Source organism: Dicentrarchus labrax, unplaced genomic scaffold (assembly GCF_905237075.1).
Source record: "Dicentrarchus labrax unplaced genomic scaffold, dlabrax2021, whole genome shotgun sequence".
NCBI lineage: Eukaryota > Metazoa > Chordata > Actinopteri > Moronidae > Dicentrarchus > Dicentrarchus labrax.
The window spans coordinates 13,834,114-13,858,712 of NW_026136712.1; the positions used below are offsets into that span (position 1 = coordinate 13,834,114).

A 24,599-nucleotide genomic window follows, 5' to 3' on the forward strand; every position below is an offset into this window, starting at 1 on the left:
CAGCTATATATGTGCATTTAAGAGGACCCATTTGTGTTTATGAGTCTGGATTCAAGCGTGATGCTGCCATCTAGTGGTTGGAAACATTTACTGATGGTGTTCAAACTGTTTCAGGTGCTTGCAAATGTACATTTTAGACTTCTAATCATTCTAAAACTGTTTTTGAATTGGCAAAAAATCTGATTTAGACATCTGTTCTCAACATTTGTCCATTTAATGATGCTGATTTTTTTTATTTAACAAAGCTTTATGAATAACACTGATTTAAAACAGACAGGAATGTCTTTGCTCCAGATCAGTGCATTCAATCCCTTTTGTGCTTCTGGCGATTCAGGAAAGGTGAGGCAGATACTGCCAAGAGACACTGAAGGACACTGAAGACTAGCCTTGAGGAGAAGGCAGGGACACACCTTGACATGTCTGAATCAGCCACCTAACAAGAACATTATATACAATGAAATATGTATATAGCATAAAAACATATATTAAAGTAGCCTGCTCGCTACTGTATGTGCCAGAATTAACCCTGCAGAAGCCATTCAGGTGATTTATTGAGGCAACGCGTGCTATATTTTTATGTCTTTAGTTTACAGGGAACAAGGTGAAACTCTAATGACCAAATACTTAATACCTTTCATTGCTGCATGCACACTGATACTTTAAACGCGCATAATGCCATTGCACATAGTGACATTTGCAAACCACCAGCATGTTATATGAAGAATTTGGACACAATTTTAAGTCAGTCCTGATTATAAGTTGATCCCACGACAACTTTATTTTAGATTTTGGATAGCGCAGTTTATTAATGTGAATGAGTCATGCCTCTCTATCTCTATCTTACGAATCTAAAATCCCTGCCTGTGGCCTTAGAGGCTGTACTGATTCTTACAGCAAACCAGGCCAGAGAGGTTTGAACCCACCAGGCGGCCAATCTGCACTGCCAACAGACTTTAAATTCACACATGCAAATAATCATTGGAAGTGCTTTCCAAAGCCATACAATGCAAAACAAGCCAAAACAAAGTGAATCTTGCATGTTATTTATTACCTTTTAGATTTACAAGTTATTTTCACATTTCACATTTAAAAAAAAAAAAAAAAAGGCTAACAACTCTCTGGTGTTACAGGTATCAATAGACAATGAGTGCAAACAACTGCATTTTGTTGCACAGTTCAGAAACATCTTTAGACTTTAGATGTATAGCCTATTAAATCATGACCAGCTTTAATAAGCAAAGTCTGGAGCTTTCCTTGTGACTGTGTCATGTTCAGGTCCCTAAAAAAAGAACAAATTGCTGTGATCTAAACTGCAATGAGACAAAAATCCGAAATATTCATTCCTGTCATTTGCAATTTCATCCTCAATAGTTGGGTATTTGTATCTGTCATGATGATGATCAATGTTGAGGGAAATGACAAGAGTAGAAAAGTCAACTGCCAATATACACATACTGCATGTGTATGTAGTATATACATACACATACATGACATAGACACACACACACACACACACCCACACCCACACACAAACACACTCAAACAAAAAGGGAAAATGGCAAACAACCTCAGCATCACCCTTCAAAAAAAAAAAAAAAAAAAATTCATTTAATACAGAATTCAATCAACTGAGACAGAGGCTGAAGATGAACAGGGAGGTAGATAGATACACGGGGGGGGGAGACAGAAGAGAAGTAGTGAGGGATCTTGGTAATTCCCTCTAGCTTATGATTCTTTAAAAAAAAAAGTTCCTTAAATCAAAGAGGATCCAGATAATCTCATCTGTAATCTCAGTTTAAGTGCAGGGGTGGCGAGTGGCTCTGCCCTCTCCTGCCTCTCTGGGTTTTAGCTACGTGCTGTCCTTAAACGATGTTCAGGGCTCGCTCACTAAGTTCATTATTTCGTACTTGCTAGTTGCCCCCGCCGCAGCACTGGCTGCTGCGGCTCTGGGGAGCGGCTTCTTGTAGATCCACTCCTGTCCTGGTCCGCCCTCCTTGTCCAGCTCCAGCCTGAGGATCGTTCTTCGGTAGCTTCTTCGCTACAGGGACAGGATCACAGATGTTTAAATACAGAAATGTTCTAAGTTTAGAGTTTTAACACACAAAACAAAAAGGTACTGCTGGGGAAAAAAACAAGAAACAACAAAAGTGTTGTTCAAAATAAAATCCAGATGGTGTCATTGGAAAAAAAATGAACTAATTAGTAATTTGTGCTGTTGAATTAGTGAATTAACTGATGGTGTAATGGTTAAGATGTTTACTAAAGTTACAGATCTCTCCACTTGAAATTTCTGAAAGCACCAGCAGCTCTTTCAGATTGTATCTGAGTAATGTAGTTTCTGTTGATTTTGGATGAAGCATTGTGGACATATGTCAGATTCAGCCTGCTGCACACAGATATGTAAACTGTGCACATGATTAATTATTTAAGAGCACAAATTACTAATAAACACTTTTTATTCTCCCAATGACATCCACTAGACACCGCATTGTTTTCATTGTTTATCAGCTGTCTTTTCTAAAAGTACAATTAAAATCCAGCCATCTAACATTAAATCTTCGATTCAATTCAGGTTCAAGAAAGCTGTGTCAGTTTTTCTGGTTTGAAATATGTGGTCAAGTCAACTTTTCTGCAGAAGTAAGGGGGTGGCAAACTGAAGTGTTGTCTGACATCCATCCATCCGTGGGAGGAGTGGGAAGGAAGATCTGACTCAACAGAATGATGCACTTACCAATAGCCATGAAAATTTCATTGACATTCATGGCAGTCTTGGCTGAGGTCTCCATGAAGAGTAGACTGTTGTCATCGGCGTATGTTTGTGCCTCCTAAGAATATAATATGGAGGATAATATTATACATTTACTGTACTGATAAGTTTATTACAATTTTATGATATAATAAATTAAGGAGAAGGCTTTGAATATCTGAAATCATTTTCCTATACATGCAAAGTTAATTTATATTTTTGCATCTTCATACCTGAAGCTCCACAGCTCTCTTGTTTGCAATATCCGCCTTGTTTCCGGCCAGAGCGATCACTATGTTGGGACTGGCTTGTCTCTGCAGCTCCTTCACCCAGTTTTTTGCTCGTGCAAAAGTATCCTAATCGAGCAACAAACTTTATCAACATTGCTCTCATGTGGTGTGTATTCACATTACAATTATATTTAACGTGAGTGGAACATTTTTACTTTTACATCATTTACACTTCTGCATACATCTACAAGAGGCTGACCGACACCCGACCTGAAGACGTGACCACAAAACACCCACATGTCTGAACACGTACAGGTCTAATTTTAGATTAGATGTCATATGATTTTTAACACAGAGCCCAAAATTGGAGAGTGACTCGTATCCTCGTAATTCTTGGAGTATTGCTCGACTTTGTAACTCTGTAAACTTTTGAAAATAGCTTCCTTTTACTGTCACAAACAAAAATACAGAAAAAAACATTAAAGTAAAGTACAACTAAAACAGCTTAAACAAGGGTTCATCATGTTGCTACTGACTGGTAAGACTGCCCCCCTTGTTACTCTGCATGTGAAACCTACTGTGTTGGTAATGTCGTAGACCACAATGGCCGCCTGAGCGCCTCTGTAGTACATTGGAGCCAGGCTGTGGTAGCGCTCCTGACCTGCTGTGTCCCAGATCTCAAACTTCACAGTGGTGTCGTCCAGACAGACAGTCTGAGTGAGGAAGGCAGCTGAGGAGAGGAGGACGAGATCAGTGAGATGATAAAGCATTAGAGTCCACCCTCCTGTTTATGTTCATGTTCATATTCATTAAGGCTGTACTCGTATCACTTCACATTAGCTGGGACACAAGCTCCATGCCACATAAACATATCTGTCCTGTTACATTTGCTGAAATGAAGTATGAATCTGACTCAGATCATTCAATGAAACAGGCTACTAGTTTAAAGCATTCTTGAGTCCACAATTTGAGATTACTTTATCACAAGTGCCCAATTGATAAATGACTTGATTCAAAAGCCATTTTTAGGACTAACATTTTTTATCATTAGTGCAATGTTGAACTTATTGAACTAGAAATTAGGGATGCGAAATACAGCCAATACACTAAATGATAAATACCTGCTTCTCATGGCTCATACCGATTAGATAAACAATAATTTCACATATTCGTCTTCCAAAAAAAAGGTTCATAACCTGTAATTTTTACACAGTTGATGGTAAGAAAGGCTAATATATAATGAGTAAAGATGGATGATTTAATATCCCACAGCTCTGACAGAACCAGATCTAACAGCCATCACTATTCTTAACAGATAATCATCATGGATCAATAAGTTTACTGTAATTTAATTATTGGGATAATGTATAATAACATAAATAAAATTATCGTGTGTCCCTGCTAGAAATGGAACAAAGCCCCCTAACAGGAAAAATACTGGTCCAATGCTTTATTTACTTTTTAGGGACCAACAAGTTTCAACAACTGGCACAGACACTTGTCAAATCTATAATCACTTTCACTTATTCTTTGATTGAATAGTTCCTGATTTAAATGTACAGCTGCTTAACATTTGAGATCGTATTTTGGTAAATGAACATGTTTATATATTAGATGTATCCCTTATATACACAATCTACCTACTAAGACACTCAAAGCCCTTTTTGAACAAAATCCCCTCCTTCAAAAAGGTGTAGACGTTTTGTCTCTTACCTCCAATAGTGCTCTCCTGGAATTCATGAAACTGGCCTTTGACAAAGCGCAGCACTAAGCTGGACTTGCCCACCGCTGACTCCCCCAGCAGCACCAGTTTGAACTGGCAGATTTTGTTTGCTACTGCGGCACCATTAGGCCTGGTTGCTCCTCCACCGCGCCCAGCCATTGACAGAGACAGAGACAGTTACAGATGAGACGGCCTGAGATGGGCTGAAACTTCAGGTTAACGAGGTGTGAAGACGGGGGGGCGAGTCTGGAAAAACAGGCACTGATGGTGAGCGAGGTCAGAAAGCAAACTCCCGGGAGGAAGAACTGGATTGGATGGGCAGTGACCCGGTCTACCTTTAAAAATAAGAACAGGTAAAATCAGTGGATGTACTTCTGAGAACACCTGCACAGAAAAATCTGCTTTCAAACAAAGATCTGATTCAATTTGATAAAACAAACAGTCTCATCTAGGAACAATTCCTTGTGTCTTTACCGATTATAGAAGTTGAATTAATCCGCTAAATATTTGTGAATATAACAAATAATCTCCTAAATGTTGTTTTCTTTGAACAACAGCTCTAACCGGAAAGATATTCAGTTTGCCATGTAAGACAAAGAAAAGCTCATTTGTAATTTTATTATAAAAAAATAATGATAATTTATCTTTAGAGCCGAGGCGAAAGGATTAGTTAATTGATTAGTCGATTGACAACTTTTTTGCCAACTGATTAATAGTCATTTTATTTTATTTTTTAATTAAAAAAATGTGAGGATTGAAATTGAAAATAGGTGTATTGTAGTTCGGGGGATTTTTGGACTGATGTATAAAACAAAACCTCTTAAAAAGTCCTTTTTGGGGTCACTATTTTCTAAAAATGTAAGGAGAAAACAATCAATTAATCAATCTAAAAAATAATCTGCAGACTAGTTGTATGGAAAAAAGTCGTTTTTCATTTTTATTTCATTACAGCAACCCTTTTAAAAAAATCTGCTTTCACTTTATAAAGACATTAATCCAAAAACATAAACATCATGTCACTGTTACTAATAATGACACAAGATGTGATAGGTCGTCCCCGCACTACACAGACTGAAACCCCAGTTTAAAAGTTGATTATATTTAATAAAGATGAACTTAAATGACACACAGCTTTAAATTGTAATCTTTTTTTTCCAGTCAACACCACATTCTCATAAACAATAGGTTAAAACACAACAATAACAACCTCCAAAATAAACAGATTACATCGCAAAAAACCGGCCACACCTGCCGATCTTCACTTCGACCGTACATCCAGACAGAAACACAACCAGCTGGAGGTTAGCTCCGAGGCTAACGAGCTCATCTGTGCCAACGACGAGGCGAGTTAGCGACGCTAATGTCGAGCTAACAAGAGAGAAAACACCAAAAGGAAACAGATAACATGTTAGTGTTCTCACCGACAACGACAAACAACAACCGCTCCGCCTTGTGAGTGGTGAGTTGTAACCGTGTTGCTCCTCGTTAACAACGTTTTCTCCTAAAACACTTTTGGGTTCAGTAGATTGTACGCTTCCGCCTTGTGGGACCAAAATACTTCCTGGATTCCTGCGTCATGTGACGCAACACGACAACCAATCAAATGTCCGGATTGTGAGGCGTCAGAAGCAGAGCCAATCAGCTCTGGCCAGAAGAAAACAACTAGAACATATTGCACATAATAATAATAATATTAATAATAATAGTAATAATAATAATAATAATAATAATAATAATAATAATAATAATAATAATAATAATAATAATAATAATAATAATCAGTAATAATAATAAAATAGTAATAATACTAATAACAACAACAATAATAATAATAATAATAACTAATAATAATAATAATAATAATAATAATAGTAATAATAATAACAATAATAATAATAAAAATAATAATAATAATAATAATAATAATAATAATAATAATAATAACAATAACAATAACAATAACAATCAATAACAATAACAATAATAATAATAATAATAGTAATAATAATAATAATAGTAATAATAATAAAATAATAATAATACTAATAACAATAATACTACTACTACTACTAATAATAATAATACTACTACTACTAATAATAATAATACTACTACTACTAATAATAATAATAATCATAATAATAATAATAATCAATAATAATCGTAATAATAATAATAGTAATAATAATAATAGTAATAATAATAATAGTAATAATAATAATAATAATAATAATAATAATAATAATAGTAATAATAATAATCATAATAATAATCATAATAATAGTAATAATAATCATAATAATAATAATAATAATCATAATAATAATCATAATAATCGTAATACTAATAATAATAGTAATAATCATAATAATAATCATAATAATAATATATGTTTTCTGCCACCAAAAATAAAAATCCCTTATGTTTAATATGATCACAGTAATTTTGGATCTTTCATGTAGAATATCTTTGTTTAGACTTTATTTTGTAAGATGTAAGATTTAAGATTTATTTTATTAATCTCCTATTGGAGAATTTAATTTTTATGTAAATTATTATTTGGACTACATTTTACATTTTTAAATTCATAGTTTTATGTATTGTTAATAATATTAGTAATTTATCATTATTACATTATCACCTACTCGATAAAGTGGGATTTACTGAAGCACCACATAAGGAAATACATGAGTGCTCACTTCAGCAATCTACCACAAGGTGGTGCAATGTGATAGAGAAAGACAAAACTTGTGTGCTCAGCAGTCCTATAACCTACAATAATATACAAGTTCATCATATCCAGCCCATTAGTTCACCAGAAGTCCACTCCTCATCCAGATCTTCAGCCAATCTCTAGACCAGTCTGTCTAGACTCCATTGGGGGGGATTCCTAGACTAATTAGTCCCTCCAGGGAGTTGTGAAGTTGCCATTGCAACAATAATTTCAACCAATCCCTGTGAATTATATGCAAACTTACAATTTGCATCAATCCTGCACAAAACATTGAGGCATACATTTACCAAACTCACTTTCTTTGTAGAAAAAGCAGCAGCTGCTGTGAAATCAGGCATTTTAGACCACAACAATCCAAAATATAGCCCTCGAAATCCTGCAGGGACTGAATAATCACAGCTACACCAACCACTTCAGTGGGGTCTAATTGCCAAAGACTCGTCTTTATTGTGCAAATGTCAATTAAATATATTTGCTTATTCAAAATGAAGTCTCTCCTGATTGTAAAGTGAAATTTGGCACACTACAAATTAGAGGTCAATGGTAAATGTTGAAAAGTTTTGCATTTATTAACATTTTATTATAATAACAACAGATTACAATTAATAAAATATCTTCAAATGAAAAAATGAAATCCTTACAAGTCCATTATTGACCTTGGAAATTGTAGTTTGACAATTCATTTCTTGCACAAAGTCTAATTACTGTAAATATTCCAAGCTTAAAACTCATTTTTTAAGGACCATGTGTTGAGGTTTGGCATGAACCAGACAACGTTATGATGGCAAATGAGAATGAGAATTGAATTAAGCTGTAAAACATCCTCATTGCTGAATTACGTTGCACAGATCAGTACTGCAGCAATGGGCATTTGATATACCGGGACGAATCATGGCCATGCAGTCAACAGCTCTCATACAACCCTGGTAGAAGGCGGGACCTGTGAAAACATGGAAAATGACAGGATGGAATATCAGACTTCTACAAGTTTTTTTTTCTTTTTAGAAAAAGTACTCTGAATTGGTCGAGCTGATGTATATTTTCCCCCTTATTGTTTGTTGTGGCTGTAACAGTTGGCCTACAAGAAACAGTGTACACTTACAGGCTCCCTCGCATGTGAACAGTACCGCTGGCCTCCACACTTACATATCAAGGCTTCACCTGGAAAAAGAAAAGAGAAAATCACATTCAACTGTGAATATTGACTGATTACTATCCTTTAGTTATAAAACCTGCTCATAACAGACATGGGAACACAACAGTTTACTTGTGCCACCTGGCTGGTTTTTAGAAGGATATTGTTCCGTTTTGGTCAAATAGACTGCAGGTTTTTGTGTTCCCTGTACATAAACTCACCCTGGCTGACAACCAGCAGTACCAGAAAAGCAAGAATCACCGTCTTCATGTTTTCACAATGTCTCGGTTGTACCAATGTCTGTATGGAAGAGTAAGAGAAATCAATTTGCTGTATTTAGCTGGGAACACATGTAAAGGTATCTGACTGATAAACTGTCCTCCTGCTGAGTTTTTATACCTTAACTGTTTGTTGTCAGACTGCCAGTTTTATCTGGATATGTTGAGCAATCAGTGCAAATCCAGTGTATCATTAACTGTAAAATTGTCCTCCAATATACTGTGTGATGTGGAGAGCAGTGTGCAATGTTAAAATCTCACCATGGCTTTGCTTGACAAACTGTGACTTTTATGGACTTTTATGTTTATTTCAGTCCTCGTCATTTTATGATAATTACAACAACACATCACTGAAAAATTAGAAGAAGATCTTCAAATGTAAGACAGGTTTAGGTTGACGGTGCATTGTTGACATTAGAAATGGACATTTCCAATAAGTGGACCTTGTGCCAAGATTGTTTTTTGTCAAAGTCAGAGAACTGTTTTGTAACTTAAACAATCTTTAAAGGGAATGACCAGATAAACAAAACAAATACAAACGAAGCAAAATACATAAAACAGAGATGTGACAATGATGTAATGTAAAGCAGGATGCAATAAAACATGTAGAGTTTTATGAAGTGTTGGAAAAGGAGGATTTTGATTTAGTCAGGCTGACAAACTGAGACAAACAGAGATCCAGAGCTGAGGAATCAAAAGAATATCAATATTTGTAATGAACGAAACACTGCTTCAACCCTAACCAGTGACGAGCCTGGATCTGAGAATCTGATTTTAAATCTCTCTACATCTCTGTATTAGATGATTTCTTTATCCATTAAATAACACTGACAAACAACCAAACAATACCACAATAGCAAGAATCACTGTCTTTGTTTTTTTCACAATGTCTCTGTTGCACCAATCTCTCTACGAATAACACAAGAGAAATATAATGCCAGATTTATATTTTCTCACTGTCACAATCCACTTTAAAAAACTTTAAGATCCCCTCCAGACATGCACTAAGACATACTACACAAATAGTCTGCTTATAACAATGTGTGGCTGTTTGATTTCTTCTGCAAAAAAAAAGTATATTTTCCACATAACAATCTTTAAAAATGGTATCTTCTCCTTTTACCTCATTAAAGATTCAAGAATCTATGGATATGCAAATGTTCTTCATATCCTGCTGGTTCACTGTAAAGTCCATTCTAAGTGGCTGGTTTCACAACAGTTTTCCAACAAGTGAAAGTTGGCACACTACCAGTTAGAGGACAGTGTGCCTTATTGAAATTGTCAGATGTGGCTTTGCTTGAGCTCTGCTTCAGGCATCCACAGTTAAACTATAAGGCTTCACCTGGAAGAAAAAATAGGTTTTATTCATCCTAATTAAACTAACTCTGCAATTTCATTATCCTTATATCTCATTATTGTTACATATTCAGTGTATTTTAAACTTTGGAAACTGTCATCTGGGTTCTCCTCACTGAGTGACTCATCAAGGACAGACATGGATGCTGGGAAAACACCCTCCTTTCAAAGCTGAGGAATCTGGACAAAATATGCTCCTAACCAATGATGAGCCTGAGTTTAGATGTATTCTGTAAGTGTGGTTCAATAGTAAATAAATGAAAGCTTTTATCTTTTTATTTCTTCTTCACCTGGAGTGGATATTAGTATTATGAGATGATTTATAAAGACAATAAACTAAAATATAATTGAAATGAAATATAATTTGTGTATACTGAAGGTTATTATTATTTTTATCTATAACACTATATCCATTCCTGCAACTTACTTTATTGCACCATAACCATAAATTAAGGATTAATAAATTAGATTTTTCCCCTAATTCTCTAAGTTTTTTAGGGTTTTTATGTCTTATTTTTTGGCTTGGGTTGCAGGAAGAACTGCTGTTATTCGCACACAAGGTAGACAATCAGATTTTTAAATAAACTTGACATCTCTCTCTTTATTGAAACAACACACTGTACAACAGTACAGGTTGTGATGTGCACTTCTGAACATCAGGCCAAGGTGGAAAAAGACTGTAAAAAAAAGTGATGTTGCCTTTTCTAAGAACAAACCTTTGTCATTATTATACACAACACTGTCTACTTTATATTAACACCATTTGATTAACTGATTGATTAATTTACTCTAAAACTGTAGATTTGGTCAGTTTGAGCTTTAGCAGTGATGCCAAAAAAAAGTAGAGGGTTAAGAATAATGAGAAATAAAAAGTCAAAAACAGATTAATTTGAAATACATTGCTCTTTAATGTTATAATACCAGAATGACAGCAGAATAACAATTTATCAGAGTTGATAGTCATGATGACGTTCATTTATCAGTTGCACTGATCTCCCCTGCAGCAAGAGGAAGAAGATTTCCCTGGACGATTCATAAACGTGCACAAATCTGAGCTAATGCAACCCTTGAAGAAGTTGGGACCTTTGAAAAAACATGGAAAAAGACAGGATAAATTATCATAGAAAGTATTACTTTCTTCTTATTATTAGTCACTTTATTGTGACCATCTCCTGTTACTGCTTCTCCAGCTGAGTGAAGACTAAAACACTCACGGGATTCATCATACATGATGACGGTGACACAGGAATCGCTTGAACGGTAGCAGGTCTCCACGGGGCTTGAGCATTTATTCAGGCCTCCACAGTTACACTTCAAGGCTTCACCTGGGAAAGAAACAGGTTTTCAACATCCTAATCAAACTACCTCTGCAATTTCATTTTAATTTAGGTAAAATAGACTGCATGTTGCACGTCAACTCACTCTGGCTGACAGCCAACAATACAAACAGAGCAAGAATCACAGTCTTCATGTTTTCACAATGTCACGTCTCTGCGCAGAAGTCTCTGTTTTAAAAAAAGGTGGGAAAGTGTGAGAAGATCAGACACCAATTAAATGCAAGAACACTTATTCAAAACCTTGAAGATAACCTACCTGAATGAATGTGATTGTCCTTGTGGAGAGTTGATACCCTGGCTTCCTTTTTATCCTCTTTTGTTGAGCAATCTTTTCACTATTGTTCATCTGGGTTTTTCTCACAGAGTGACTCACTGAGGACAGACATGGTTGCTGGGAAAACACCCTCTTAGACCCTTGAGTTACAGGGCATGCACTGTTAACACCATAACCACTCAAATAAGACATATTAAGAATACTAATAATAATGTTCTCAATATTGTAATAAGTGATAATAACCTGTTCAAGCAGAGATTTGAAAATTCGATGTAAAATTGAGATGTTGAGAGCTTTTCTTGCCAGACAGTATCGGTTTGTTTGACGTGTTTCTTGCTAAATCAAATGTTGTCATTATCATCAAAACACCGACATAAAGATAAAACATGACTTTATTTGTTTTGACGCTGTACTCTGTTTTCTGACAGGATACTGTGTTGTTGACAGAAGAGACCTGTTGAAACTGAGCCAGGGAAACTCAAAATGAAACTGAAAATAAACACGAATAATCAACGTTTGAGGGGAGTTTACGTCTTTGCATACAGAAAGTGAAACAGTTTGAATGAAATGTCCATAGAAATATAAAGAGCTAACATTGATGAATATAGCTGTTTTAAACTATGATCAGGAATGCTGAAGCTGCTGCTGCTAAAGTTCTTGTCCGAGCACACTCAAGTTCCCTCTCCACAAATACATGAAAGATACTGTATGTTCACTTATATAATCGGATAAAGAGTCGAGATAGATCAGAAACTCATTGAATCCACAGCCACTAATGAGAGAAACAACAGCCGCAAATCCTCTTTCGCTGTAAAAGCTTGGGGTAAACTAAGGTTTTCAGTGTAAGTGAGTTGGGTGCAGTGGACGAAACTTCAAAACCAGATTTAACTGGAGCTCAACACAATATGAATGTCAATTCGACATAACCCTGAAAACCATCTCAGCACCAATCTTCTTAAATCTGTCCTTAAATACCTTCAATGTTTAACCAAATATGAGGCTCCTGTAGCTCCTAGAACAGTTGATTAATCTGTATTTGTTGATTTTAGGTGGATTGCACTAATTATTGATTAACAAAGTTTCTTGTTGGTTCTGCAGCTCTTTGTTCTGATGTTTTTAGTCACAAATAAGAGAAAATATGAGGGGGCATCATGAATGTTTTTTAATCATCTAAAACAGATCAGAGGACATATTTTAACCATTTTTATGAAGTATAAACAAAAGAAACTTTACCCATCTACAATAAAAACTATACAAAAATCATGCAAAAATCAAACCATGATAAATTTGGGACATCATATTGATTAATCACTTGATTTTACCATTTTAGCCACAACAGTGACAGTAACTGTTATAATCAGGAATAAACGTTTTAGATTTACTGTAAAATGACAAAATTACTACAAATGGAGGACAATACCAAGAAATTATACTTTTATTTAACTGTATTTATTTAAGTCTTTATCTTCTCCAAGTGTCAGAGTACTGCACACCAGCCACCCAGTGAGAGTGTGAACTAATGGACTCATGTTTATACTTAAAAACTACAACTATGTCCGCTTTTCTTGGGCTATGAAACTTAAATAACCCACCGTATGAAACATTTAAGTCCTATGACATAACCACGTGTCAAACACAAAGCCTGACCTCCTGAATACAGAAACAGGTCAAGTCCAGTTTTTCTGAAGCTTTAACACAAAGTTCCTTAGCTTAAATTGGAGTTTGATATTAAATTATTAGACATTTAAGCTGGATTTCTGACTGACAAGAGATGTTCTATTGCAATTAAGCAGTCATTCATAGAATATGTTACTCTATTCTGTTTCTTTTCCAGAAAAAAATGATCATACATCAAGTGTGATAAGTGTGACACCACAGTAAAGACACATAGTATATTTCTGCATACTTTATTTTATCAGCCAAGAAGAAATCATTCAAAAAGAACAAAGTTCCTGAATACTCGGAATATTGTACGAGTATCATGAGTTAATGTTTTTTTCCAAGGAGGCATTTATATTTTGTAAATTAATCACAATACTAAATATTTCATGGGACCCACTTGTCATCTTAATATGTATATTTATTCATGTTTAATTTATCAGCAGCTATGTCGTGTTTATAGAATTGTAAATCCTTGAGAAATAATTGTTAAAGCTTTTATTTATTTATTAAATGTTTTTTTGTGGAGAGAGCAATTAAACCTATTTCACAGCGCTACCTTTAATGCCTTGGTGAAGGAAAAATAGGAAATTTATCCACATCTCCTGGAGGTTCTTTAAGAGAGCATACAACTGCAGATGCTCAGTGGAATTATAAATCAAAAATGCTGAACTGAGAAAAACATTCAATTAAAAACAATAAACAATCTATGCTGTGTGATGCACATACTCTATTCCCTATATGCAAGGTGAAGCATGTGTCATTTCTGTTCCTCGGTACATTTAAACATCCAGCTACTCTGACCTGTCTGCCTTACAAATACAGTATCTGTGTACACAATCAACAGGTTGTCATGTAGAATGCTTACACATTGATTTGAAAACCTTTTCCTTAGGAAAAAGAATAAACAACTTTACCATGCAAGGAGGTAACAGGTATTATCAACTGCAAATTGCTCTGAGGATGTTGGAAAAAATATACAGTATATACTGGAAGCCACAGATGTGGAACTTTTTTTTTCTTTAAAAAGACACACTTCAATAAAGCCAAAATAATGCACAAATTACATGCTCTTGCATAGAAATGGTGAAAATTGCATGGAGTTTGACAAATATGAGAGCCCAGGACTTAAGAGGGGTAAATACAGCACACATTGACAATCTCCAGCTGAATCTCTTTAAATACTGTCAGAAGTTGCATGTTAGTTAATAACTAGAGTTATTAAGTAGAGTCAGTGAGTCTGCCCCTGCAACACACACAGTTTAATCTGTGAGGTCCAGACACCACGACTGCTCTGAGCTCTGAGTCTGGACGCCAATGCTGGACCTTCGCGATGATGCGCTTTCACTGTCCCTGCTCTCCATAGAGCCCCCGTTCCCCAGTAGGCACTCTAGACTGGTGTGTTCTATGGCCGATGGGTCGCCCAGTGGAAGGTGGGGGTCCAGAGCTTCTGATCGAAGTGATCCCGAATCCAGGGAGGATCCGAGAGGTTGGCCTGTCAATGTGGGTGGAGAGGCAGACAAAGGGTGGATTGAGGAGTGTGAGTCCTCGATTTGGAAGATGGAGGTGTCCTGGAGAAGATTATGAGATGCTGTGGTGGACATAAGCACACAAATGTCCTCAGGGTAGGAACTGGGTGGCGAGTCCAGCAGGCTGTGTGTGGACGTACTTGTAGGGGCACTGGACAAAAGGCAAGAGTATTCATCACTATCGCTGGGAGGCTGCAGGCACAAAGTGGGCTGGGACTGGCTGATGGCGGTTGGGCTAGCACTGAGAGGTCTGAAGTCAGAGTCTTCATGTCCAGCATGAGGTGCAAGGCCTGGACTTCCACCCTGGAAGCCTGGGCTGACGTTAAGTAGAGACGAGCTGCTCCACAGATGTGCGGTCACGCTCTCAGAGCCATGACACGGGCCTAACCTGGGTGTAGAGTTTACAGACAGGGGCGGACAGGAGTTAGCAGGTGGACTAGAGGACTGAGGCTGGTGGTGGATCTCTGTCTGGGTTTCAGCAGCTGCGCTGTAGCTCCAGTGATTAGCATGTGGGACGCTTTGGTGGCCGTGGCCTTCATGGCTCCCAGGATCGTTGTGGAGGTGGTAGGTTGAAGCTAGGTTAAAGGGCATACCAGTGTTGGGGGCTGTGGGAGGGCTGGACACCATTTGGATGCCATATGGGTATGAGGGAAGGGAGGCTTTGTAGTGTTGTACAGATACGTGGGCCTGGAGGAGGTGCATCATGTGGTGCAGGCCCTTGGTGAGCTCAGATACTTCCTGGTTTAATGTGCCCATCTGGGTAGAGAGTGCACACAGTTTAGTCATGACATTTAAAAGACTTGGAGCATATTCTAGTCTACCTTGCATATTCTGTTATTACACTGAACAAACGTTTTCCAGCTTAAATAAAAACCAGTTCTGCCCAATTAAGTCCCCAGCACAGAGTGACAAATTAATCAGCTTCTATCTTAAGGTTTAATCTCGGACCTGTGTTCAGATATAATTTTCTGATGACCTCCCAAAGGAGAACCAAACAATTCATAATCCCTTCTGTGACTCTAAGAAATAGCTTCTTATGCAGTACTGAAATCCAGAGGGACACACACTGAGGTAACTGACGCAAATAGGCAAGAAAGTAGACAGAAACTGGGAAGAAGGGAGCGAAACAAGAGGCAAAGGGGGCCAGAGAAGATCCCCAAGTAGAGCTGTTAGAGTTGTCATCAAATTTTTTTTTTTCTTTTGTCGAGTCAGCACTCCCGACTATCCTCTGCATTGCAGAGAGTGCCCTGCTGATAATTAATATCGACGTCAGACAGCACCTACCTGGGCCCATCTGGATCCTCTTGCTGCACCTGCTTTCGCTCTATTTGCATTCAAATTTATAGTGCAGGGACAGATACATGGCAGAAAATGAGTCTACTAGATCTAAGTGGATGTTTCTTCCTGTAGATCTACAACCATGGCTGATTATTAAATGAGAGTGCCAGAAATGCATCTATGAAGAAAGCATATGAATTTTGGTTTATTTACTTCCTGTATTTCATATTCAGTCTCTCTGAAATACTTAACAGACAGGAGCCAGAAGGAATGATGAGAAGGACACAGAGCTGATTCTACATTATATTTGGTCCAATCTGTCTTAATTTGGGTTGAGGGGCTGTACCTTACCTTTTGGTTGAGTTGACTGATGCTCTGTCTGACCTCCTCCGTCTCCCGCAGCAGAGTGGCATTAGCCTGTGTGGAGTCTGGAGAAATGAGGAGGAGAAAACATTAAGTAGCTGATTCAGTAACACACAACTCAGGAACACCACTGAGAGGATTTATCAATATTAATATGAAACAAAATCATGAGTTCAGAGGACACCAAATTAATTTACTATGATATATTTCATAAAATATTATGTAAGATATTGAAGAGCTATTGCATTGAATAATGTGAATATATAATACATAATATTATGTCTATGCTTATGTCTATCTATCTTAGGAAACGGTCTTGACTCTATGATGCTGCTCCAGTATGTTAATCCATAAGAGGGAAGCTTGTGGTGACTTTAAACTGGAGCAATATGACAGTAAATGGACCACAGGAGCAACTGTGTGGAATCAATTAGGCACAAACATGAAACGAGATAAGCAAAACACAAGGAACCCTCTAGGAGGTGCTGTAGGATGGCCAGAACAACGAAAAAACTTCTGTGTTGTGCATCTCTGTTGTCAAATCACTCATTATACTAAAGTAAATTAGTAGGACTTCAGCTGAACTGAATTGGATACTCATCCCAGAATAATCGTCAGTGAAAGCTCAGGTCAGATGATCTGTTCCCTGCTTTGACCTCTGCAGTCTCTTAACATGTTCTCTGACTCTTCAGACACCTGGCTGTCATTTCACTCCCGTGCGCTCTCATATTTCCCCAGAAGGAGGCAGCGCTGCATTGTTGTAGCCGCTGTTTGAACTCTTGAGTTGACCTCCAGCCATCTGGCACCCAGGTGACTCTCGCAGCTGGTGGCGGTTTGGCTTACCTTGGGTGGTGCCTCCTGTACTGGCCTTAGGCCCGCTGTGCTCCACGTTGAAATGGAACGTGTGCCCATTGTCTTCGATGCCGTCTACAACCCTGGTGGGGAGGGGTGAAGAGGAGGGAAGCTGGAGTTAATGTAACAGTAGAGCTTTTTCAATTATCATCGGAGCCAGCAGACGACCCAGGAATGTGCCATGAGAGCTGCTGCTGGCAGAGGCCCGTGTGGGTTTGAACATGAGGAGAAGAGCCCAGTCTGGAGGGGTTGACACCTGAGCTCTATGAACCAGCACTTACCCATATCTAGAACTTACTGGATGACTTAGGGATACATTATGAATACAGATGGTTGGGGCAGAAGGATAAGGTGCTGTGGTAATGAAATGCAGTGACATATTGTTGAAATATGCAATGCAAATACACTCCATTTACATTAAGTGGATGATGCAGGTTTTTGTAGCATGACTTAAAGTGTCTATTACTGCAGCACCCAAATTACATAATCTCAAACGCTTTATGGCTATCATAACTAGGATGGTTGACAAAATGATATGTCTGTCAGGCTGAAATGAAAAGAAAGACATGAAGTAGAAGGCGGACTGTTTGACTACGGGCAGATTGGACCATAACAAACACAGAAAAAGTGGCATGAAAGCCAATAGTAGAGTAGTTCTACAGTGGATACACATTTTAGGGGCTGTGCCAGATGTTGAAGTTACTGTATGAACATTTCGAGACAATAGTGTGAAGGTACTGCTTCCTCTATCAAAAACTACACAGTATTTAATTGGGTGGGGGGTTCATTCAATTATTTAATTTAGACATTGTATTTGATAATAGGGTTCACAATACCTGGGACTAAGATCTGGGGGTCCAAAACAGGTGACAGTTGGGATGAGCAGCTTTGAAGGCTTTTGCTCAGCCCCTGACTCTCCCTGGGCTGAAGACGTTGAGGCTCGGGTGGCTGTAGGGGTGCCATGCTCTTTTTTTGATGGTGCCTGAGGAGATGAGCTCTGCCCGTGGAGGCCACGACTGAGGTTTGGTGAACGGCAGCGTCGCAGGGCGTTGAACTGCCGCAGCTCATCCCCTAGCAGGTTTCCCAGGGAGGTACGGCGAACTGGGCTGCTGAAGCTGGGCAGCAGGAGGTTGCGACGGGAGCGGGTCGCTGGAGAGAGGTGGAAGGTGTCATCAGGGTCGTCCCCCTTTGTTTCCACGATGGAGGGGAGCCTGGGTTCCTACAACACAGCAAATACAACATGCAGCGTTTAAAACTGTACAAGTTTTCTCTAATGAAGGGTGATTTTATGAGTAATCTAGCACATAATAACCTTATTTACTTTAAAAGCTCTTGATGGTATTTTAATTACATTACTTTAATCCTGTCGCAAATATTTAACGCTCTAACCACAAGCTGCCTGTGTGTGAGTAAAAACCACTGGTTTTACATTAAATGTAACTTTTAATATCAGACCAAGCGAGCACTGTACACAGTATTTTAATAGTAGAAAAATAAGGTGGGGCATACAGCATACAGTACATAGTGAGACAAGTGGCTCATAAGGTTTCCCATTAGGAGAGCTACTGACCCAGTTAGCGAGCTAACTCCGGGGACTGAGCTGCTCTCTCTGTTCCAAATGAGTTTCAACCTGTAGGGGAAGTCCTTGCACAAACCCTCCCATGGTACTCACTAGCAATACAGTATGTCCCAGAAAAACACGGGGGTTTTACCTTGAAAAATCAGACACAAGCCCGCTAAAAACCAGGAACTGATATGAATGATACAAATAAACACCTCTTACAGCAACTGTGTTGTGGCCCTGCCTGCTCTAATGGCATTCAAAAACAGACTTTTATTATAACTTACAAGAATGTGAAAGAAAATGAATAACACCACCTCTGAAAGAAGAAGGCTGAACTGAACTCACGTGAGAAAGCCTGGGGGACCTTGAGAACCTGCTGTGGCCCTGCAGGAACAAAAACAAGCAACAGGGATTACAAAAGACACAGACTCGTGTATTTATTCTACTTTATATCCTCCTTATTAAACCTTGAAAAATGAAAATGAACCCCGGCAATGACACCTTTGGAAATAAGAAGTGTCCTGTGAAGTTTTCCTGTAAACAAACAATTATGTTTACATTTAGTGTTACTCATCCAAATGCATCAAGTGTATCCATGAGGACTGACAAACGTATTGAGTGCATTTACTTCCTCACGAAACATTTGCAAAGCCAATTTTCCTTCCTTGCTCCATAGAGGTCAAATCCTCCACAGGGAACCTTTAATTAATTTCATTTCTGGCTTTGCATTTACAAAACTGTGCAAAATTCTAATTTGTTATTCACTCTTCTATCCACACGAACTCTTTCCCCTTTTGCTTCTATTCTAAATGACCTTGGCGAGTAATAAAGTATTTTTTAAAGTCCCTTTTTTACACTTGATTGCACACAGATTCCAGCAAAAGTTTTTCTTTCTGCTGGTGTGTGAATAGCAATTTGCCATAATCACCAGCTGGAATGAAAATAAAACTGTGGTAGTGTGAAGTCTTGAAGTCTCATGTGTGAAAAATGTGCTCCTGACAACATGGCTTAATGTGACAATGCAAGCCACAGTCTGTCACATACCGGTATAGTGCCAGTAATGCTTTTTGACACATGAAGCCAATTCACTGAGACTACGCATTAAATTTAATCCTTCATTGAAGCACAATACGATGATCATCCCCCCTAAAAGGCAATTAAAGCAAAAATATAACCCTAGATGTGAAGATCTCGGAGTCTATTCAAGGGATAAATCCTCCTCATAAGGAAAACTAACCCTGGAGCAACATGGAATGATTAACTAGCGAGTGAGAAATATTAGTGCCAAGTGACGTTAATTGAACATCAATATCAATTAATGGGGCACTGATGCCACAAGTGTCCCACATAATAAAGTGGGTTTGGAGGGACTTAAATGAGAGACTTTTTCCTTTCACTCACTAGTGTGCTTGTGCTGTTTGCACGTTGCATGTTTGTCTTTTTACAAGAACAGACGTTTCTTACAAGGTCATTGTATTCACTTGAGTCACAAATGAAGTGTTTAATATATGTTAGTAATGAGTAGAGTATTAGAGCCCGACCGATATGGGTTGTTTGAGACCAAAACCAGAGATTACCGATATGGTGGCTGATACAGTGAATTTTCGAGCTGTAATGAAAATAGACTGCACTGATACCACTATGCAAAGCTACCCAGAACGCTGCTTTCTTAAACAAATAACTTTTAAGTGAAATATTTTAAACATGTTGAATGTTAAAAATATAAATAAAATTTAACATATAGGCTACATTGTCAACTTCTACAAAGGAACCCTGAAATAAATAAATCAGTACTGTACAAACTATAAGACTATTTGCATAATACCCTGATCAGCCATAACATTATGATCACTGACAGGTGAAATGAATAAGACTGATTATCTGGTTATCATGACACCTGTCAGCGGGTGGAATATATTAGGCAGCAACTGAACATTTTTTCCTCAAAGCTGATGTGTTAGAAGCAGGAAAAATGGGCAGCGTGAGGATTTAGGCCGAACAATATACCGGTAGGACTCTATACAGTATGTTTGGTTTTTGTATAAAGTGCACTTTACACCAACTATGGGGGATGTTTTACGTGATGACACGACTTGTGGCCTCACAAAACCCCCAAACCATATGAACAACCTCCTAAAACCAACCGTTATAGGTAGAAAAAGAAGTGTAGTTGAGCAAACGCTTGGTTTTGTTCCTTACCACAAATGTATTTAGAAAGTGATGCTGGTGGGTAAATTTGGGAGAAAACCCACCTGGAACAGTTGATGTGACATTTTTTTGTCATCTTTTCTCTGTTCTCCTTCAGCCCACTCCTGGTTGGTATTGTTATCCCATCCAACATGTCAAAACACACTGAGCTCATCCTGTCCCTGGCTTTTTGTTTTTGTGCACTCCCACCACTGGTTACCAGCGGCTGCCTTCATCAACTTTGTTCAACTGTTGTCATATGAGGCTCCGAAGGGGGTTTCATTCCAATAACTCCTGACTGACCAGCTTGTTCTTCACACTCCATGACTACTGACTACTTAACACTCCCTGTGGCGACATGGTCATTATAGTCCAACATATTTGGACTCAGCGCTGGCTCCCTGGTGGTGGAATGACCTTCCCACCCTGCCCAGGACAGTACAGTCTCTCTTTATCTCTCAAAACTCACCTACATTAACAACTAAGCCATGCTCCTAACAGGTTTTTGCACGAGTGCATACAACATTGACATATCATTATTTTGGAATAAAATATATGGAACTTGATAGCAAACAGGTATTTACACATCCAGCAGTCACCAGAGCAGAGCAACATTAGCATTTATCTTGGTCTTTACCAATCCCTGATAGAAATATGTGACTCTTTAGCTGCTAAATGCTCAACTATGTTCACCAGCCAGGTGCTAACTGTGTTTGCCTGATGTTTGGTGCTGGTGCCAGTGGAAGTGATGTTCAGTGGGTTTATAGTGCATTTTCACAGCTCACTGTAAAGCTCCATGAAGCAGAGGGGAGATGCAAATTCAGCTGATAATTCATAATAAATAATAAATAAATAATAATGTCATTTTAAATTATTGATTATAGCTGCTTTAAAAAACAATACCAATGTGTAGTGTTTCTTGCATTATTAGAAGGTTTTCAATTTATTTGAGCCGTCCAAATGAGACACTAAGCTACAATCATAAATTGAAAGCTTAAAAATCAACTTCAAAGTGAAATAAAGGGTTCTTCTAATATTACAGTGTAAAAAAAAATCTGTCTCTGTCTGTGTGTTTACAAAAACAAAGCATTAAAATGTGTATCTTCCCTCCCAAAAGTTATTAAAAAGAATTTAATTGACACCACTGCAATAAAAGTTTAAATTGAATTACAGAGTTGACAACAAAAAATCCTCATTTTCCATCTGGCAGTCTGGGATTTTCCCTTTTAGACAAGATAAATTAGTCCCATTTGGATACCTTATACTGTAATAGGCATTCCCACAATCTGTTTCTTTGGCAGTATTTAAACCGACTGATTGCTGTAGAGTCAGCATAATTCTCAAGTATCTCTCATGTGTAAATGGACCTCCAATCGTACAACAACTCCCACCTCAAACCACCCACTGTGAGGATGTGGATGAGACCAGTACGACTGTATGGGTTGTGTGTGTGTGTGTGTGTGTGTGTGTGTGTGTGTGTGTGTGTGTGTGTGTGTGTGAGAGAGAGAGAGAGTGTCAGGGGACCTGGCAGCTCGGCCAGGTAGCTGAGCACTCCTTCATCCTGTCAGGGGGGAGCCAGTGCTCCGGCTTTGTGCTTGAGCATAAACTCTGAACAGATGGTGTGAGAGAAGTAGAGAGCAAGTACTTGTGATCAGCCACACCCCAGAGACAACTTGTTTCAGCATTAAAGACTGTAGCAACTGTTTTAATGTAAGTATGTATATGACTATATTTATTTTCAAATTCTTTGTTCACAGACACAATCACAATAGTTAACTTAGCTTTTAGGGATTCATTAAGGAGCCAAATTTGATCTGTGATGTCTCTTTATGGAATGAAATTCCTCAAACACAAGGATTCTGTTTTTGAATCCCTCATTAATACAGTTGAAGCCGTTTTCCTGCAGCATGACTGACAAAAAGACATCCGGTAATTAACACGGCCAGCACAGATGTCCTGTCCTTCATGTTCCAAACCAAACGAACCAAACTAATGAGCAACCAAAACCTTCAAACAATAGGAGAGGCCTGTGGGAACCAAGAGGAATGCTTGAAGCAAGTACAAAATGTTTGAGACTGACAATAAGAATAAGATTGGGAAAGTCCTTCGGGAGCTTTGTCAGTTTTGTCAGTCACACATCAAAGACATCTTGGCATTGATTTGTTTTGATCATACGGTTCAACACAATGCCATGCTAAACAGCCATTGAACTTGTGTTGCACTGTTTCTGTAATTAATTACATTAATCAATTTTAGATTTCAAGGTGCATCTTTAAACAGATTTTATAACCTGAAAACATGCCTATATGTGCGACATCAACAGGTGCATTTTCCCCACAGATGGAGGATTGTCTTGCCTTACGTAATGCTTTCTTAAATAACTGTTAGGGGTAACAGGCAGCACTGAGAGGAGGTCAGTGTCTGGGTGTAATGTCATCCTGCTGTGCTTTGGGGTGGCAACAGGCAAGCGATACGGCTGCCTGACAGTGGCACCCACGCATGGTAATTGGTGTGACAATCAAGCCACCAACAGCCCTTTGGTCACTGTGGTAGAACAAGTGTCAAGGAGAGTGACAAAGGCACCTTAGGGGGCACAAATGTGTTATCTGCTCTATTCCACGGTCAGACAAATGTAGGGGGAAACGGTGAGGTTCTTCTGAGATGCAACGTAAAATGGAACAATCTAAAACACATACATTTATTGATGTCAAATGATGCAACAACAATGTTAAAACAATCAGATATCTGGGTCCATTTTAGGGAGTAAACAGGATCAACAGATATATGTATAATAAGAGAAGATTTTAAAGGACCAATGTGTGGAATGACTATTTCTTGACTCTTTTGCACCAAAGATTAACTATCATAGAGGTTGATATCCATTGTAGAAGTGGAAAAAATTCTAGTTTCTCCACTAATAACAGCCCCATTTGGCTAGAAAGCATCACTACCACTTTCTTCATCATTTTATTCTTATTTACTGAGTAAGACAGTGGGTGAAGGTTTGTGGGTTGGTAGTTTTAAGCATACTGAATCAAAGTTTTTGTAAAGTATATAACATTTTAAATAGATGACTGTAAAAAAAGGAACCCTAACCAATGCCAACGTTTTTTTGTATGCAAGTGTATGTATTTAGTACCTCGTCCTGGCTGCCCTCCCGCAGGTTGTAGGTGAGGTTGTTGTGGATGTCGGAGGCGAACACACTGGCGTACTCAGGGTAGAGTTCCAGCACTTCTCTCAGGCCACGCACATTGATATACTGGAGGTCACAGTAGGTCAGCGCCTTCACATCAGCATTGGTCTTGATCACCTGGTCTGTTCCAGGCAGGTCAGACCCAATCAGGTCCCCTTTTC

The 24,599-nt window shown here is 38.2% G+C and overlaps 2 protein-coding genes and 1 long non-coding RNA gene across 5 annotated transcripts in view; all 3 read right to left on the reverse strand.

Annotated features, from left to right (window-relative positions):
• Positions 1 to 1,027: 1,027 nt before the first annotated feature.
• On the reverse strand, positions 1,028 to 6,265 carry LOC127373173 (ras-related protein Rab-5C). 3 transcript variants are annotated; one of them, XM_051417372.1, is made up of 6 exons: positions 6,121 to 6,265; positions 4,690 to 5,030; positions 3,555 to 3,706; positions 2,980 to 3,102; positions 2,732 to 2,825; positions 1,028 to 2,038 (listed from the first exon to the last, which is right to left on the reverse strand). In XM_051417372.1, the coding sequence occupies exons 2-6, from the start codon at positions 4,856 to 4,858 to the stop codon at positions 1,911 to 1,913; spliced, it is 666 nt and encodes a 221-aa protein (XP_051273332.1). In that variant the 5' UTR covers positions 4,859 to 5,030; positions 6,121 to 6,265; the 3' UTR covers positions 1,028 to 1,910. The 3 variants fall into 3 exon arrangements, with proteins under 3 accessions (XP_051273332.1, XP_051273330.1, XP_051273331.1); XM_051417370.1 differs by having other exon boundaries at positions 4,690 to 5,034; XM_051417371.1 differs by lacking the exon at positions 6,121 to 6,265 and adding an exon at positions 5,948 to 6,106 and having other exon boundaries at positions 4,690 to 5,034.
• Positions 6,266 to 7,977: 1,712 nt separating this feature from the next.
• On the reverse strand, positions 7,978 to 8,956 carry LOC127373180 (uncharacterized). The gene is made up of 3 exons (XR_007886888.1): positions 8,790 to 8,956; positions 8,536 to 8,594; positions 7,978 to 8,373 (listed from the first exon to the last, which is right to left on the reverse strand). It is a non-coding gene; the product is annotated as an uncharacterized LOC127373180 (long non-coding RNA).
• Positions 8,957 to 13,704: 4,748 nt separating this feature from the next.
• LOC127373153 (potassium voltage-gated channel subfamily H member 4-like) overlaps positions 13,705 to 24,599 on the reverse strand; it is a 40,982-nt gene continuing 30,087 nt past the window's right edge. Inside the window, exons 12-17 of the mRNA XM_051417302.1 lie at positions 24,385 to 24,599; positions 19,404 to 19,442; positions 18,331 to 18,713; positions 17,486 to 17,577; positions 16,631 to 16,707; positions 13,705 to 15,757 (exon numbers count right to left, since the gene is read on the reverse strand). Of these exons, the coding sequence (XP_051273262.1) occupies positions 14,735 to 15,757; positions 16,631 to 16,707; positions 17,486 to 17,577; positions 18,331 to 18,713; positions 19,404 to 19,442; positions 24,385 to 24,599 (1,829 nt within the window). The 3' untranslated portion in view covers positions 13,705 to 14,734. The remainder of the gene's footprint in view (positions 15,758 to 16,630; positions 16,708 to 17,485; positions 17,578 to 18,330; positions 18,714 to 19,403; positions 19,443 to 24,384) is intronic.

What these genes read in the sequence shown, in the direction of transcription:
- LOC127373173 (XM_051417372.1), bottom strand. Translation starts at nt 4,858, where the DNA reads ATGGCTGGGCGCGGTGGAGGAGCAACCAGGCCTAATGGTGCCGCAGTA. An exon ending in AGAGAGCTGTGGAGCTTCAG is followed by an intron (nt 2,826 to 2,979) that starts GTATGAAGATGC and finishes TTATATTCTTAG; the next exon opens with GAGGCACAAACATACGCCGA. An exon ending in TGAAATTTTCATGGCTATTG is followed by an intron (nt 2,039 to 2,731) that starts GTAAGTGCATCA and finishes CTGTCCCTGTAG; the next exon opens with CGAAGAAGCTACCGAAGAAC.